This window comes from Vipera ursinii, assembly GCF_947247035.1.
Source record: "Vipera ursinii genome assembly, chromosome: 4".
Lineage (NCBI taxonomy): Eukaryota > Metazoa > Chordata > Lepidosauria > Squamata > Viperidae > Vipera > Vipera ursinii.
In genome coordinates this window covers 42,852,146-42,871,718 of record NC_139514.1, presented here as the reverse complement: position 1 = coordinate 42,871,718, position 19,573 = coordinate 42,852,146, and the positions used below count along the sequence as shown (strand labels likewise).

General features: G+C 39.9%; 1 protein-coding gene across 2 annotated transcripts in view; it reads right to left on the bottom strand.

Moving 5' to 3' along the window:
* The window catches only part of GBE1 (1,4-alpha-glucan branching enzyme 1), a 124,400-nt gene extending 106,044 nt beyond the window's left edge, over positions 1–18,356 (bottom strand). The window contains exon 1 of one of the 2 annotated variants that reach the window (XM_083362033.1): positions 17,949–18,356. In XM_083362033.1, coding sequence (XP_083218159.1) covers positions 17,949–18,040 — 92 coding nt within the window. In that variant the 5' untranslated portion in view covers positions 18,041–18,356. The remainder of the gene's footprint in view (positions 1–17,948) is intronic. The other variant, XM_083362034.1, reaches the window with a different exon arrangement.
* Between the last annotated feature and the right edge of the window lie 1,217 nt (positions 18,357–19,573).

Below are 19,573 nucleotides of genomic sequence, written 5' to 3'. Positions count from 1 at the left end.
TGCTTATATTAAATTTCAAAGGACTACTGTGACTGAACTTTAAAATGCAGTTATTTGTTTATTCAGCTATATAACTAATAAAATCCAAGTTCACTGACATGGTTTGAAGGAACAAAGTATTTTCAGTAGGACAGTTTGTGCATATTAATGAGAAAATGTAAATTTTCTGCGGATTTACAATATATAACAAAGCATAACTATTCATTTTTTTAAAAGACAGCTTATCAATCATCTTGTACATTTGCTTTCCTCATTTTGTGCACAGGTGCTTCTTACCTCACCTCTTGCCTTGTGGATTTTTCTGAGCGATACAAGAGACAATGAAATCATAATCAGGGTTCCTCAATCAATTTCAATATTCAGATTAGTTGATATATCAGTATGTCATTTTAACATTCTGAAATTCATTTTAACAGAAGAAACATATGAAGAGAGAACTCCAAAAGAAGCTGTCCTTCTTCCTCCTCTGCTGTTTCTACCAGGAAATTGAGTGGTTGGACTGTTGGGCTACTTGGTCACAAACTGGTACTAGTATGTAATAAGACCAGATCCAACCATTTTGTGGTTGATAAATGTGCAAACCTGATATATGTTACTGAGACCTAGCCGAGAAAAATCAGTAATGTCACCTTCTCGGAAATATGTCCATATGGGCTTCAGGTCTGCACCAACTGGGATGCCAGGGACAGGGAAGTGGGATCTGCCATGACACCTTAGCAGTAGCCAGTTTACTGTTCCAGAGTTGGCTAGGTATGCGTGCCTTTCTTTTTTATATATTTTATTAACTTTTTAACATGGTCACCTTAATATTCAGTAAACAGTGTGTTGTCTGGGTTTACATTTAAAAAACATTCGCTAACAATTGGTTTCTATGATCTATAATCCACACAATAGCTTTACTTGATTTCCTCTTCTGGGTGCCTTTCTGTTCAGTGCTATAGAGCAGTGGTTGCTCTAGTTCAGCAGTTCCTAAGCTTTTTTATACCTCTCACCCTTAGAAAGCTTCTGATATATTGTTGCACCCCTTGCAAAAGTTCAAAATAATGGCAATAAATTATGCATATACATTATAATTCTGAAACTTCTAAACCCAAGTTTTCGCACCCCCTGCTACTGATCTTGCGTGATCTCATGGTACTTTAGGCCTCTGCTCTCTGCAAATGGAGATGAGATTTGCGGCAAAAGGCTTTGCAAATGGACGTAAAGGCTGAAACATCAAAGAGTTTCCTCCATTTGTAAAGCCTTTTGCTCTCTTTGCAAAAAGCCTCTGCCATTGAGAACCCCAGGTTGACACACGGGTTGTCCCCATTTCTGTTTTGGCAGCAGAGGCATTCAGGAAAGGGCTCTGCAGCTGAGAACGGAACTCCGGGTTGACACATGCATCACCCCTGGCCTCTAGTTCACCGGCAGAGGCTTTCCAGAAAGGCCTTTCTGCCAAGAACAGAGCCGTAGGTTGATGTGCACGTCGCCCCCCCCAGTCTCCATTTTACTGGCAGAGGCCTTCAGGAAAGGCCTCAGCAGCTGAGAACAGGGCCCCAGGTTGATGTGTGCATCACCCCTGGACTTCATTCTTGGCAGCAAAGGCCTCGAGGCCTCTGCTGCTGAAAACAGAGGCCAGGGCAACATGTGTGTTGCACCCGGGGCTCCGTATTCAGTGACTGAGGCCTCACCGCCTTTGCCGAGAAAAGAGGCCTGGGGCAACACGCACATCAATCCAGGGCAACATTTGCAGTGGCTGAGGCCTTTGCTGCTGAGAATGGAGGCCCAGGTTGTCGCACATGTTGCTCATGGACCTCTGTTTTCAGTGGCAGAGGTCTTGAGGTCTTTGCCAATGAGAATGGAGGCTGGAGGCAATGCACGCATCAACCTGGAGCTCCGTTTTCAGCAGCTGAGAACAGAGGCCCAGGGTGACACATATGTCCACCCGGGGCTCCATTTTTAGTGGCAGAGGCCACAAGGAGGTCTTTGCTGCCAAGAATGAAGGCTCAGAGCCATGTGCACGTCAACCCGGAGCTCCATTTTTGGTAGCAAAGTCTTCGAGGAAAACTTTTCTGCCAAGAACAGAGGCCCAGGGCGACACAAGCATCAACCCAGGGCTCTGCTTTGTTGGCAAAGGGCTCTTCAAGCCCTATGGAGCTCTTTGAAGTGGCGCCCATAAGAGCATAAACATTTTTCGGTCAGAGGCTGAAAGCTTCTGGGAGCTATAATCTTATGCTAAGGCACCCACCCCACTTTTGCAGAGAATGGGTGGCTGGCTTTCTGTGAGATGATGATGATAACTTTATTGTCACTTTGAATGTACACCAATCGGCATACATCAAAATGAAATTTCATTGCATACAGCTCTCAAAGGGTCACCACCTCCAATATATACTCCTTGTTCGTGGCCCGCTCAAATTTCACATTGTCCATTTTAGTCTCTAGGGAGTGAACAATGGCACACAGGACAGATGGAAATGGGGCTCCATGTGGATTAGCCCTCAAATTTGCTTGTATTCTGACAACCTCGCCTTCTTTCCTTTTTCTGATCCTGACTCTTCCACCTTTTCTTTAAAGAGGCCTTGCTTCTTTTCGCCCCTGGAACATACTGCCACCAACTCCTCCAAAAGCCACTCTCTCTTCCTCTGGGCCTGCCGACAGCCTCATCCAGTTCCTTCGCTCCATAAGCTCCAGGTCCTCTCCTCCTCTGGAAACAGCCCTGATTTGCAATAGAATCCATCACTGGGCCAGCAGTCAGATCTTGCTGCTTAGTTCCACCATGTTGCTCAAACACATTAAAATCTTCTTGATCATGTGGCCTATAGCCCTTACTATCCCTCCCAAAACTATTTGCCTTCAAGAGCCAATGCAGCCGCAGCCATTCCAGGCGCCGCCATCTTATAAAAAAGATGGCATCCAGAAGCTTCCAGCCTCTGAACGAAAAGTGTTTGCATGCCAACAGGAGGCTTGTAGTTGCCCCAAACCTCCCTTTAGCATGCAAAAACTTTTCTGCGCTGAGCCCGGAAGCCTTTGGAGGAGACTCACTAGGCTGCCCGCCTCTCCAGAAGTGGCAGGCAGCCCTGAGTCAGACAAGCTGAGCAAGTCATGCTCGTCCTGCTCTTCTTCTGCTCTCACTGTTCACCAGGAGCAGGCAAAGAAACAGACTGGAGAGGAGACAGATCTTCACAAGATAAGTGACCTAGCATGGCAGGATTGTGGAGGAGCAATTATGGGGATCCCAGGGAGGGAGAATGAGGTATATCAGTGGGCCGGGGGATGCCTTGGATGGTCTGAAGCAGGTGGCCTATTCCATCACCAGCCCCCCCCATGGCCTTCCCCACCGAGATACCTCACGTGCAATTAACAATTAGTGAATGCAGTGATCGTGTTCAAGGTATGATATTCACTCCTTTGAGTCTTTGAGTTACGAATGGAATGGGCAGGCTCCATTACATTTGTAACTCAAGGACTACCCATAAAATAGCTCTTAAATATTCAGACAATAAATACTGTTTTAAAATATGACATAGTTTCATGCTAAAATGTAATTGTGTTAACTCATAAGTTATTAAATATATCACCACTAGCTTTTACAAACAGTTTTACAAACCAGGTTACAAACATTATACAGTTTACACTTTCTGCATATTATTACAAAGCCACCTCATGTCCTAAAATGAAGAGAGGTTATCATTTTCATATGAAATTTTAAAAGAGAGGGCTTATTAGCAGCAATTTAACATAATTTAAGATTTATTTCTTTTTTGACATACTAGTTCTAGGTTCTTAGATTCAATATTACCATAGCAGTTTTTCTATATTCTTGACACAATGTTGGAAAATGCTGGACTTTGATCACTTTATAACACTCCAGTTAAGCCCATGATACCCAGAGGTTTATCTGAGGGTTCCTTTTCTGAGTTGCCAGTTCCTTGTGGCTGCCAAGATTAAAAATCTGATAATTAGAGGAAAGTTGGCAAAGCTAGCACAAGCCATGTTGGCGAGACAGATAATGCAAATTAGTAACCTATTTGATTCCATTTCTGGGGAGGTCCTATGGGGAAAGCTCCAGGCTCCAGGCAGATGTTTACCCCTGCCTCATTTATAAATTACATGAAGATACAGGCCAGAATGTAAAATGCAATCCAAGGAGCACCTTTCAAAACTTGTTCCTACGGAGGTAAATAATAAGCAGTGTTGTGCAATGGGTATTGGACCACACTGCAGAATTATTGTTTTACCTAAGTAACCTGATAAGTTGCTGCCATTCATGTTATATACTGATCATGCAGTGATTCTTTCTCAATCTCAAAGTAGTCTTAGGAGAGCACCAAAAGCTCAGACCGTATTGCCTTGATAATCACTAACAGATTAACAACTAGATAACAAGATATTATATTTTGCCAAGAGACCTAGATCAAGGAATTGACATATTCAGGATAACAATATTAGAAGAATAAAAATAAGAATCATTCAAGCCTTTTACGAAAAGTCCTAAAATAAGCATGTTCAATTTTTATTTTATTTGTTATGCTTTGATTGCTTCAAAATCAAAAGCAAATATAAATCTGGAGACCTGTCAGAATTTGTTCCCATTCTACATGGATTTGCCCACTGTCAACTTTTCCAAGAGTACCAAAAATTCTGGACCAAATTTTTACAAGACTCTGACTTTAAGTACCCAAGCTCAGCGCACACACACCTAAAGCTGGATTGCTGAAGAACTCATTCCTGTTCTGCTTGGACAAGCTAACATCAAAGTCAGTATATTTCTAAAGGTATTACTCTGTAATAAAGTGAAAGGTTTGGTCATTGTTTTATAAATATTAAAATATAATTATAGAGGGATAGAATCAAGTTCACATGAAGTGTTAATACCACTTTACAATGCCTTGGTAAGGCCACACTTGGAATACTGCATCCAGTTTTGGTCACCACGATGTAAAAAAGATGTTGAGACACTAGAAAGAGTTCAGAGAAAAGCAACAAAGGGGACTGGAGGCTAAAACATATAAAGAACAGTTGCTGGAATTGGTTATGTCTAGTTTAATGAAAAGAAGGACTAGGGGTGACATGATAGCAGTGTTCCAATATCTCAGGGGTTAACACAAAGAAGCTATTCTCCATAGCACCTGAGGGCAGGACAAGAAGCAATGGATGGAAACTAATCAAGAAGAGAAGCAACTTAGAACTAAAAAGAAATTTCCTGACAGAACAATTAACCAGGGGAACAACCTGCCTCCAGAAGTTGTGAATGCTCCAACACTGGAAATTTTTAAGAGATTGGACAATCATTTGTCTGAAATAGTACAGGGTTTCCTGCCTGAGCAGGGGATTGAGCTAGAAGACCTCCAAGGTCCCTTCCAACTCTGTTATTCTATCCTATTATTAAAACTAAATGGTATATTTATTTTTGCTGAACTCTATTCCCATAATTAGTGGATGATTACAGAAAGCTATCATTTTAGGACATCATGGTACCACAAAGTTTCAGCCTTGGCTTTGGTCATTCATTTTATTACAAAAAGTTAGTTTCTAGAACAAAGAATACTCATCCTTGCCCCAAATAAAAATATATTATGATTTAATGAGATGTATGAAGACAAATCATCCAATGGAATATAAACTGGGCAATTAAAAGATGGAAAGATAAAAGTTATATCAGAGGCTCAGAAAAAAGTTCAGTCTTTTTCAGAAGTGGTTAAATGAGAGTTAGGAGATTCACACATGATTATGAAGCAATCCTATGTCCCTATATTTCATATGGAATGAATAAACCTATGAAAGCTATAATGGGTTAAAGAAAATGTGTCAGAGCAATGAAAAAATACATAGGAATCTATACATAGGATTTTAATAAAAGCAACTATATTTCATGTTTTCACCTACAAGCCACATACCGAACTAATTTATTTAAGCGACTTCCATCCATTCTTCATTTGAACTTCTCAAGCTAGCTAATGGGAAGGAAATAGCAATAGTTTTGTTTATCTGAGTAATATCTGTAATGAAGGAGAAATTATTCTGGCTTGCAGCATTACAAATTATAAACCAAAAAATTTAAGTTGACTTTTTTCCTGCTATATAAACACAATGATAAATTACAATTCTGGAATGCATAAACGTATGCAATATAGCTATAAATTATAAAATTATGTGGAACAATAGTATGGAGAACAGAATGTATTGTGTATATAGCTGTTCTGTACCAGCCTGCTACCGGCCCTGCAGAAAAGGCAGGGACAACCCCTTTACAGAGGCTGGAACTAAGCCTGCCAAATTTATTAACATAAAACAGAGCAAAAACAAGACACGAACCATGAAACAGGAGCTATTCAAGCGGTTGCCTTCAGCAAACCAGCCCTCCCATGCATTCCCCTTTTATACAGTTCAGGGTGTGGCTTCTCTCTGCCTCCTTCCGAGGTGCCCCATTGCCTTCCTCTGTTTACTCCTGATTGACTGCCTCCTGCGTCGGGCGTCCTTGAACAGGGCCAGCTGTGGGTCATCTTCATCCACGCTGTCAGGCTCACACAGCTGGGTCTCCCGTCGTGACCAGGTGGGAGGGGCCTGGCTGAGGGCTCTCATCAGCAAGCTCTCCAACCCCCTCAGCAAGCTCTCCAACCCCCTCAGCAAGCTCTTCAACACCCCCCTCCTCCTCTGAGTCGTCCAACCCAACTGCCGAACCCACAGGCTGACCCTGAATCATAACAATAGCAGAATGCAGTATATTACAGGCATTACTGAGTCTAACCAAATTATGGTGGCTCAAAAAAAAAAGAAAAAAGACAAACACAAACTTTACATGTAACTATAAGTTCTTTAACACTTGTGTGTTAATAAACATTTACTACAAAAATTATTTTAATTTGGTATGCACATTGCATTGTACGTAACCATTTATTTAACTATTTGTTTGGTCTAAGACAGTGCTGGCGAACATATGGCATGAGTGCCAGAGGCGGCACTTGGAGCCCTCTCTGTGGGCACGCACGCTGTCACTCCAGCCCCGCCTCCCCCCACAGCCCCCGCCTCACCAGCAGCCCCCCCGAGGAGTCACCCCTGGGTGCGGCCCACACAGAGCAGTGCAGCCAAGCACATGGCAGCTGGGCAGCAGATGATGCTGTGGGGCGCGGGCGGAGGGAGTGGCCACCATGGCACTGCAGGGCCGCCTGTGGCGGCAAGTGGATGGCCCTGAGGGCAGGCAGGGTGAGGGCGGAGCGGGGCGGGGACGGGCGGGCAGAGCAGGGGTGGGGCAGATTTTGGGCACTCGGTCTCTAAAAGGTTCACCATCACTGGTCTAAGAGGAAGCCAGATACAACCTAATGAGATATAAAAAAAAATGCCTAGTGAGATTATCCAGTGAGTTTGTGAGCCTATATGACATCAAGGAAGTGGACAGAGTTTTCTGTGATCTCAGTTCTGACACGTGGCTTGGATCCCTGTTTACTGGGCTGTTGAAAAGAACTAGTGCGAGAATTGGGAGGACATGGGCTCAAGTTAACACCTGAGATAGAATGAGATCCCAGCAGACCTGAAAGAGGTCCTGGTTTGCCTACTTCTTGAAAAGCCTGCCCTGGATCTAACGGTTATCAATAACTCCCATTCCATCTCCAACCTTCCTTTTTGGAAAAAAGTTGTGGAGAAAATAGTGTGATTACAATTGGCATAAACAGCCTGGTGTAAACAGATTATCTGGCTTCACACACAGGGACATTGTCATGGTTCCGTCAGATGAAACTCTTCAAAAGAACTTTGAGGCATTGATTACCTTAAAGAATATTTATTCGAGAAACAAAGTATCGGCACTACATAATTAAAGCCAAAAACTGAATTCCTCTCCCCTGGGCACAAAGTAACAAAGCACAATTCCCTCCTCCAATTAACAGTTATAAATCACATTCCCCAATTAGCTTGAAGCTGGGCTTTCTCCCCAGCTCTCCAGCCTGCCAAATCTTCATCAGCTCTGGCTGCAATAACCTTGGATTCCCACAGATGAGTTATTATTGTTATGACTAACTGGACTCTAATCCACATTCCCCCTCCCAGCATCAACTAACTCTAAAAGCAAGAGAGTAAAATGCCTGCATTTCCATCTGTTGTCAAAGCAAGAACATCCAATGTTAGCACCATTGATCAAATCTACATAGGTCATTATTATAAATGACAGGTAGAAAGACTTGGATGGAGGAAACCACTAACCCTAACCACTCCTGTCCTCTTCGATTTCTTGGTGGCTTTTGCAATAATTTTCCTCAGCCATCTGCAAAGATTGGGAGTCTGGGGCATTGTGTTATGGTGGCACCACTACAACCTGAAAAAATTGTTATCAGTAAGTACTGGTAGGAGGGGAGATATCAGGTTGTAGCATACTGTTTCCAAGTGCATTCCAAGTACCAGTTGCTGCCTTTAAAGTTGTACATGGCTTATGGCTCAGGTGTCTAAGAGATCACCTTTCAAAATTGTCCCTGTCTGGATGGTCACAGAATACTTACTAGGTTTTCTTTCCTTAACTACTATAAAGTGTCATCTTACAACAGCCAGGAGGCATGTCTACTCTTTTGCAATATCTGTCCCCTGGAATGATATTTCCATAAATATTTGTGCAGTTCCCACCATGACGACACTTCAAAAGCTACTTAAAACATGGTTGTTCTTCCAGGCTTTGGGATAAGTTAATTGTGCAGGTTCTTTAGTTTTAGCTATAAATATTGATTGAATGAATGAATTGAATTGAATTGAAAAGAGGTACAGAGATTTTAGACAGCAATGCTAACCAAGGAGAGAATAGGAAAACAGCACAAAGCAAATTTCACAACACTGCAAATATCACAGATTACATAACAACAACCCTATTATGAAATACAAAAAGGAGAATCGGCCACATGAAATCTGTCCTTCAGTAAAATCAGAAAGCAAGCATATTTTTTAGGTAAATTAATGTAATGTTGCAACCAATTAGTCACAGAAAGAACTTAGCAGGATTTATATTACCAAGAAAGCAAAAACACAGTAATAATTCATTTTGCAAGGATATTTTCCTCTTATACTACAACAATAATAAAATAGTAACAAGCTTGAAATTTTTCATTCTGGTTTTGAACCAGTTTACTTGGTTATCATTTGTGACATAGACATAAATACTTCTCAGCTCAATTATATACATTCAAAACAAAACAGATTTATTTAAAAAAAATATTTCCATTGTTAAGGGGCTCATCAAGTTAAGCTCAATTATCGGTGACTATACAAATAATTATTATGTCCAATAAACCAAATATAGTAATCTATATTTCTCTCTACAACACTTAAATCACTGATAAACAACATCTAGAGGAGATAAGATGTGATGACTCATTCAAACATGTGTTTATTTGTGCAAACTGCAATTTTACACTGCGTTTTACATTTATGCATACAATTACATAAGTTCAAGCAATAAAATCACATTGTTTCCTTTGCTATTATATTTATTCATTTAAAATATTCATAGACTGCTGGGCCTACAATCGGAAGGTATTGTGGTAGGTCACAATGCACACCATCAAGATAAAACAAACAAAACTTTTTTTTAAAAAAAACACCAAGGTAACAGACAAATAATGTTTAACATTATTTGACAGAGAAAGAAAATAATTTCTGGCTACTCTATGACTGTCAGTATAAGAGTAAAAAGCAATTCAACCCATCTAGGTTAGATATCTACCCACAAGTATCCTTATTGTTATTATTCCACTTCAGTTTACTAGTCCTCTTACAGTATTGTGACAAGATTCCCACATTAGTATAGTTTAAAAAGGTAAAGGTTCCCCAGCACATGCATGCTAGTCGTTTCCGACTCTAGGGGCCGGTGCTCATCTCCGTTTCAAAGCCGAAGAGCCAGCGTTTGTCCGAGGACGTCTCCGTGGTCATGTGGCCGGCATGACTAGACGCCAAAGGCGCACGGAACGCTGTTACCTTCCCACCGCAGTGGTCGCTATTTTTCTACTTGCATTTTTACATGCTTTCGAACTGCTAGGTTGGCAGAAGCTGGGACGAGTAACAGGCGCTCACTCTGCTACACGGCACTCCGGATTCGACCCGCCAAACTGCCGACCTTCCGATCGACAAGCTCAGCGTCTTAACCCACTGAGCCACCGCATCCCTTAGTACAGGGAGTGCAGAATTATTAGGCAAGTTGTATTTTTGAGGATTAATTTTATTATTGAACAACAACCATGTTCTCAATGAACCCAAAAAACTCATTAATATCAAAGCTGAATATTTTTGGAAGTAGTTTTTAGTTTGTTTTTAGTTATAGCTATTTTAGGGGGATATCTGTGTGTGCAGGTGACTATTACTGTGCATAATTATTAGGCAACTTAACAAAAAACAAATATATACCCATTTCAATTATTTATTTTTACCAGTGAAACCAATATAACATCTCAACATTCACAAATATACATTTCTGACATTCAAAAACATAACAAAAACAAATCAGTGACCAATATAGCCACCTTTCTTTGCAAGGACACTCAAAAGCCTGCCATCCATGGATTCTGTCAGTGTTTTGATCTGTTCACCATCAACATTGCGTGCAGCAGCAACCACAGCCTCCCAGACACTGTTCAGAGAGGTGTACTGTTTTCCCTCCTTGTAAATCTCACATTTGATGATGGACCACAGGTTCTCAATGGGGTTCAGATCAGGTGAACAAGGAGGCCATGTCATTAGATTTCCTTCTTTTATACCCTTTCTTGCCAGCCACGCTGTGGAGTACTTGGACGCGTGTGATGGAGCATTGTCCTGCATGAAAATCATGTTTTTCTTGAAGGATGCAGACTTCTTCCTGTACCACTGCTTGAAGAAGGTGTCTTCCAGAAACTGGCAGTAGGACTGGGAGTTGAGCTTGACTCCATCCTCAACCTGAAAAGGCCCCACAAGCTCATCTTTGATGATACCAGCCCAAACCAGTACTCCACCTCCACCTTGCTGGCGTCTGAGTCGGACTGGAGCTCTCTGCCCTTTACCAATCCAGCCACGGGCCCATCCATCTGGCCCATCAAGACTCACTCTCATTTCATCAGTCCATAAAACCTTAGAAAAATCAGTCTTGAGATATTTCTTGGCCCAGTCTTGACGTTTCAGCTTGTGTGTCTTGTTCAGTGGTGGTCGTCTTTCAGCCTTTCTTACCTTGGCCATGTCTCTGAGTATTGCACACCTTGTGCTTTTGGGCACTCCAGTGATGTTGCAGCTCTGAAATATGGCCAAACTGGTGGCAAGTGGCATCTTGGCAGCTGCACGCTTGACTTTTCTCAGTTCATGGGCAGTTATTTTGCGCCTTGGTTTCTCCACACGCTTCTTGCGACCCTGTTGACTATTTTGAATGAAACGCTTGATTGTTCGATGATCACGCTTCAGAAGCTTTGCAATTTTAAGAGTGCTGCATCCCTCTGCAAGATATCTCACTATTTTTGACTTTTCTGAGCCTGTCAAGTCCTTCTTTTGACCCATTTTGCCAAAGGAAAGGAAGTTGCCTAATAATTATGCACACCTGATACAGGGTGTTGATGTCATTAGACCACACCCCTTCTCATTCCAGAGATGCACATCACCTAATATGCTTAATTGGTAGTAGGCTTTCGAGCCTATACAGCTTGGAGTAAGACAACATGCATAAAGAGGATGATGTGGTCAAAATACTCATTTGCCTAATAATTCTGCACTCTCTGTATAGTTTACCCTAATCTTAAAGGCTAATGAGAAAGAAATGAGTGTTAGTGACATATCTGTGACCTCATTAGCAAACCTCAGCAAGAATTTACTTAGTTACTTCAAGCAGACGTTAAACTACAAGAATAGCAAAATTGAACCATGTATGTTCCCAAATGTAACAAGCCTGAACAGGCATAGCCATCTAAAGTTATTTTCATAGCCAGCCTTAAAGTTAGGAACTGAAACACTAAAGAAGAGAACTTGCTACTAGTCAACGCAACAGGAAACATGGTCAATGTTTTCAAAAACTATTGTGTGATGTAAGAAGATGAACATATATTCCTCCCCCTTTAAAAAAAATCCTGTGCAGTTAATTTCTCAGGGCTGAAACCTGATTGCAATGGATCCCAATTATTTTTATATAATATTTTATTAGTTTTCTAATTTTACAATTAAACATTTAAAAACAACATGGTGGCTGGGTAGTCAATAATTCAATAACATACATAAACCTTTAGCACAAATCTCAAGTTACAACATCAAATATTTCCTCTCTTTTTCCCTTAATATCTACTATCTCATATTGAGCTAATATAGTTCTTATTGCTATCAACTAAGTAAAACCATCTTTGTTACATTTATCAATAGTTTTTAGCTTATACATATCTTAATTATGTTTGCATTCAATCCTTACATACAATCAATGTTCTATTATTGCTTTTTCCCAGGCTTTAATTTCCCCTCAATATTCAAGTTAACAATTTGTATAATTTCCAAGCTTTAGGCGACCAGAATTTCCCTTATTTCAACTTCTACATTTCCCCCTTTTTATAACAAAATCTAAAATTCTAAATACACATCTTGTCTATCTGCATATAATCTTATTCTATTTTCTAAAAGTTATCTATTTTTCATCATATTAAACCAAAAGTCTATTAATTTTATTATCTATTCAATTGTAATGTTACTTTATTTTCTAAAAATTATCTATTTTCCACCATATTCAACCCACTAATCAATAGTATAAAATTCCCTCTACTAGATCAAAACCATAGTTTCTTTCGGCCTTACTCTGACTTTTTTCCTTTGCCAACTAACTTCCATGTCAGTGCTTTTAAATCCTCAATCCCTCTATTATTATATGTATTATTTGAAATAAGAAAGACCATTTAATTACAGGTTTTTTTTAACAGACTAGCCCAACTGTATTCATTTAATCTCCTCCCTATTACTCCAATTTCCCACAATTGTATTGATAAATTTATCTTCCATTCAATCTGTTTTTCTTCCTTTTCCTCAAATTTTTTCTGATTTATGTAAAAAGTTTTTTTCCATTTTCAATGTTGTCAGACTCTTTTCTAATTTTCCCTTTGGCTGGATCTGTTGGTCAGTTGGGTCTTCTGTCTTAGTATTTAGTTGTTCCACTTCTCCACTTCTCAATACTTGCTGCATTGTTAGTTCTTTGGTTGTAGTCAAGATCTGGGTTTGTATATCTAAGCTGGCATCTTGTTCCTTTATGTTGCCTCTTATTTTGTTACACTCTGAAAGAATGGTTTTGTGTATTGATTTCAACATAAAAAGGATGTTTTCCTGATCTTCATCCATATTTTCTTGATAATGTATTAAGTTGAAAATTTTAAAATCAAACATTAAAAGTTTTTTGTTTTTATAGCTACGTATGGGACATCTATTTCACGTGTTGTAGGTAGCCTTTATAGTGGAAATTGTTTGCCAAGTAAGAATTTATTCCATCATCTTGTATAACAGATACTTCTCATGTAAAGAAATAGGAAAATTTCCCACATATAGCTCTGAAAATCAGTAAAGGTTTATCTTCATAGTTCAAACAAGCCAGATAGATATGCCACCCTGCAGTTCCTTCTTTATAGCTGAGTTTTTCACAGGTGGTATCTGACAAGGTCAAAGAGTTTTTTCTAAATTCTAGGCTTCAAGCCAAGTCTCTTTTAGTCAATAACAAGTTGTAATATCATACTTTGCCACAAGAAAGTAAGAAAGAAAGGGTTTTCTGCAGACCGGGATGCTGCCTGTATCCCACAGATGGAGCTTCACTTGTTTGTGCAGACCAGTTTCTGGCATGTCGCAGACTGGGACTAGTCCACGGCCTAGGGGTTGGGGACCCCTGCCATATGAAATCTACCTAAGAGTATGAGTGCTATGCCTTGAATTCTCAAATATCTCTACCAATTTAGAAGCAAGCATTGCCCACTGTTCTGAGAGATCAAGAAGAACCATCAGAATCTCTCAAAGAACAGCAACAGAATCTCTCCAAGGACAGAAGTCCTTCCGCTGATTCAGAGCTGAAAAAATGAGATGTTCACTTGAAGACCACACCAGCTGCAGCCCAAGTATCAGAGGAGTGGGGAACAGACATAAAGTTGCAGATAAATTTATCTTATCTCCCACTTGAGCATTTCCTGCTACAGCTCCTTTTTTCTGTGATATCCTTAGACAAATAACTGGAAAATACCATTTTAATTCTCTATCTATAACTTCAGCCACCAAAGCTATAAAAGGAGCAAGCTACAAATACACTTTCTAAATAAACAAACCTCACCAGCAGAAATTAAGACAAGTTCTTTCAATGCTGTGTTTAAACATGCTGCCATCTACTTTTGAAAAACATAGCATCCCAATGTACTACTAAATATCTCTGATATTAACAATGGGAAATTGTAACCAATTGTGCCTCAAAAGATCACACTAGGGAAGGAAAAAGCATTTTCTTAGAGTTATTATGATTTAACTGTTTAAAATACACATCTTGTTTCTGAGAAGCTATAAGATTTTTATCTTTTTGCTAAAGGATTAGCACAGTACCTTCTTTGAAAAATGTCCTTCTTTGAAGTATATGGCCCTTCTTTAGTTTAATTTCCCATATCAAACTATAGTACTTCCCTCAAAGAGACAATTTTTATTACTCTACTACTCCAAAATACATCCCTTCTAATACTTTATTTTTAAAAAATAAAGGAAATTACTTAAAGATACTAATGGGAATCAAATTTAAATCTGAAAATCAACCCAACTGCTTGCTCATCTGTCACTGTCAATAATCCAGTAATTAGAATATTTTGCAATGTTATTTTATTTACCACTTAAATACTGGCTATAAACTCTAAAACAGGGGTATCCAACCTTTTTGGATTGGCAGCCCAGTGGGAAAGGGAGGGGTAGGCACCTTATGCGTGCATGCGCAAACGTGAATGTGGGCACATGTGCGTACGTGTGTACAAATAGGCTACAAGCATGCGCACCATGTAAATGGGGCTGCGAGCGGCGCCTGTGTGAGGCTTGTGACACCACCACCGACAGGCTCGCAGTGATGCTACCACCAGTGTGAGGCTTGTGCCACAGCCCGCAGCAATGCCATCCCTGGAGCGAGCCTTGCACCCCCTCCCCTGTGCAAGGCTCATGCTGCGGCCTGCAGCAATGACATCCTGGCGCGATGAGCGTGCCGCCACCACGCAAGGTTGGTGCCGCCACCCTGTTCCAGGATTGTGCCACGGCCCGGTAGTGGGCCATGTCCCATAGGTTGGGGACCTCTGCTCTAAAAGATGCAAAATTCCAAGACATCCAAATTCCAAATTAGAGAAAGCTGCCTCAATTGTATTCCCCTACTTGATCCCAACTATGTAACAAAAAAAAATTCCTTGTTTTTAACATATAGATTTATCCATCATTTGTTCAGAAGAAATAACCACCACAAAACTATCATATTGTAGAAAAGTTATAAGATGAAGATCAACACATTTTCAGACAGAATAGTGTCATGTATCAAGACTTCCAAGTCCCCTATTATCTACAATCTATATTACATTATTACCAATATTTATCCATTTTTATAATCTTACTGTCTGGCAAAAGTCCATATTTTAATCTTTAACAGAGATCACATTCAAAAAAATACTAGTTTAAAGAAATTTCTAAAAGAATTGAAAATAGAAGCTTGGGTCCAATTTGTTTTAAAGAAACACGTTTCTTATCCCTTGCCTGATAAGCAACCTTCCATTCTTGATTTTTTAAGAAGATTCATCTCTTACACTAGCTCCAGGTTTCTGGGAAAATTTGTTATGATCATCTTTTGGTGATGAAATTAGATGGAAAACCCCATGACTATTTTGTTAAAATACATCAAGTGTCAGGTACAAAAAAATCAGGTACACACACTAAGTCCAATTAAATTGATATATTGCTAAACAGCCTATGTACAGGAATCTTCTCAATTAACAATTAGCACCTGCTTAGAGTAAGATAAGGAATCACAACATTCAAAGGAGGTTGGACTTAGTCTGCATGTGGCTACATAGGGATTCTAGGTTGATCCCTCATTAAACTCCACCCACAGGTTCTGCCACTCCTCCTCCTACATCATGTTACAAATTAGCTAGCCATAATTATATTAATCAAACCCAATCTAAGCAACATAACTGTGATTTAATTGCAGAAAATTGAGTTGAAATATCCACAATTCATTCAACACTATATGTCTAACATGTTCTTCAAAATATCAGCTTCTTTCACTTTTTAAATTTTTAGTTAAGTATCTGATGTTTAATTTAGGAACAGTATCCAAACAAAGATTAACTATAAGTGCTAGCACATCCAATAAGTGACCACAATGTATTTGGCTATTTTAAGTTGTAAGCCAGCAAATTCTCAAAGATCACTGATTGTCATGTTTATTAGTAGGATCTAGGGCAGCGGTGTCAAACTGCCAGCCCGTGGGTCAGATGCATCATAACAAAACTGCGCCTAACCCATTGCCGGCAATGGCAAAATAGTCACAATACGTCGTGACACGTCACGTGGTGTTGCAAGTTTAACACCCCTGATCTAGGGTTTCTGAACCAGAAGCACTAGATCTTAGGCCAAATGAATACAGCTCTGAGTTCTTAAAACTCTTTGCTAAATGATGTTACAAAAACAATTCCCTGAGTATGCCAGCAAACTACACATTCCTCACAGTTGATGGGATGATAACAATCTGTTGGTTTGAAAAGTAATCTCTAAAGTACGCTGTCAGCATGAGATGAAACTGTCCAAAACTCATCAGACTTTACTGACAGTGTGCTGCATTTGCTACAGGTACAAGTAAGTACAATAATATATACCTTATCTTATTAAAAAGTATTATGTGAAAGCCCTGAATAACCAAAGGCATAATAGATGATAGAAATAAGTATCCAATGACCTTTCTGTGGAATTTGGAAGATTGTTACTTGAAAATATAAAATTATTCTCACAGCAGACTAATTTACACATGGTCTGTTAGGAAGTTTATTTGTTGAAAGAAGTGGAAATTAGGATGGGCTTGGCCAACTTTATTATATGAAAACATCTAAGTGGTTTGGTCATATAAGGACTGAATTGCAAAAATAAATTTATTTAAAAAGTTTGAATTTAGAGTAAAACTATTTGGGGTAATGTTGGCAAAATCTTGAAAAGAGAAACAAGAAATTTAAAGAAAAGGCAGGCTATGAATGTATATCTTAATGATTTGTAAAGGCAAAAAAGTATAGGGAGGGATACTGAATAGAAGCTATGTTAGCATTTTTTCTATCCCATTTAATTTTTTGGTTTATGCCTGATTACTCCTTTTCTGGTCTCTGTACACTATTACCTATCCTAAAAGCAAGTGTAAATAACGGACAAATATGTACAGGGCACAGGGTACCTCACTATACTCCTTGATAACATGACTTGTTGGTCCTTGTAGTGTACGCTGCAATACAACTAGTTTTGTTTTGTGCTGTTTTCTTCTAAAACTGCCAGGGAGCCATGAGTCAAACATATTATTCCACAACTGACCAACAGTTTATTTTCAGTGGAGGAAAATGCAAAGTACTACTGTCATAGGCAGCACATATGCAACTGCCCACCCTCTATTAAGGAAATACATTTATTTAACTAGCTGCAATAGCTTGCATACATTATATAGATGGAACAACAGCCTGTTATTATAAGGATTAATAAAAAGTCATCTATTCTGGTAGCATGCACACAATTGGGTTGCAAACAAGCAGTCCCCTAATTTATAAGGCAGGGCTAGAATTTACTATGGAGCAACAGAGAGGTGACAACTACGTAACTTTCAGAGTACGATAATCGACTGTTTGTTACTCTTTTGCTTCTCCCAATAGGCAGAAAACGGAAAAGTTGCACCGTGCGAAAGCGGTGGTGGGGCGTTAGAAAAAGCGGCGTGGGAATGGCGAGCAGACCTCCAGTGGAGCAAGGGACCCAGGTGGTTAAGTTACCTGCGCTGGAAGTCTTGCTCAAAAGGAGTCAAGTAGGGATCTTTCTCCAGCAGTCGCTTCAGTTCGGCCGGGAACGAACTTAGCACAGCCATCTTTGTAACTGTAGTGGCACTTGACTAAAAGGAGTCATCTGGAAGCGCCCCCTTCCCTTCGGACCAAGCCTTAGATAGGCTAAGCCAAAAAGAGTGGGCTGGTAGAGCCCCACTCCTCCCTCTTTTCTAGTGGAGCTAAACAGACGCTTTCCATTCAATCATTCGCTAAGAAAGGGAAGGCAGGACAAGGCCATTCCGGGTAATCGCCCGCCCCCTGCGACGTCGCTGGGATGATGCGGCAATCGGCACGCGGAACGTGAAGATCTGCAGCAGCGAAGCCTCGTCCCCACGTATGACTCACGCTGACTGCTGGCTGCGCCCAGAGCCGGCTCGCTTGAAATGAACGCAGCTCTGCCCTGAATGAGTCAGATGTCCTAGGCGCCTCACCAGAGCAACATTGTACGGGGAGGAGCTCTACCAGTCACGTGTTGAGATCCCGGAACCAGGAAATGCCGCGTGAGGGGTTTATAAAGAAAGCGTGCTGGGTTCCCGGTCGGGATGTGCGCTTTGCTAGGAAGTACGCAAACGCAGTCGAGGATTTGAAGCCGTTGCCAACGAAAGGGCATCGGCGTTCTTGATGCTTTGAAAATTGTGAGCCGAGTTGCAAACTGCCGGGAATGCAGTTTAGATAATGTGAGAATGTTTAGGGAAAGTAGGCGTAGTTAAAAAGTTTTTGCTGTGTGATAGAGACGAACGGAAAATACTGTTTAGTATTTAGTTCAGTAGGATGTTTTTTGAGAGAGTGATAGGGCTATGTCTGTTTTAAAATTAGCTGTATATCACATGCAGTAATCGAATCAGAAGTTTTATTATTGTTGTTACTGTTATTACCAGTGCAGCTCATTTGTTTCCCCCACGTTTCTTAATGGCAGAGATCATTCCTAAATTCAGTAAAACAATTGGTTAAACTGTTAAAACATTTTAAACTGTCATCATTATTTTTTAACTATTAATTATTTCTAAAGTGCCTTATGACATCAAATAAACTGGTATTATAAATAAAATCTGATATCTTCCAAGAAAAATCAAGTTAATTGCAACTAATCATTACTTTATGCAAATTTCACAAAAAAATAGGGTTAAATATGGTGAAAAGCACAAGACTTCACATGATTACTATTATCATTCATAACATACTTTGAAGGATAAAATAGAATTATCGGAGAGAGTAAGCTGGGTCAAGGACTTATGCCAGAGTAATTGTTTTAGCCAGAATTTAACAGCAAAATTACAGGGGAGATATAGCCAAGTTTCAAGTGAGAGAGGGTATTTGCCATTGATCAAAAAACATGATGAATGGCCTTCATAAAATTAGATCCAAAATGAAAATAGAATATTTAGTTTGAGGATGTACATTGTAGAGGTGATATAGCAAACCATTTAATATATGCCTTTGTTCTAAAGTCAACCATAACATTGTTGATGATATGGATCCTACTATATATTTGTGTCAAAATTATATGAACCTTTGCTTTCAGTAACTGGTGTGCCTGCTTTTGAACAACAATAACTGCAACTAAAAAATTTTGGTAA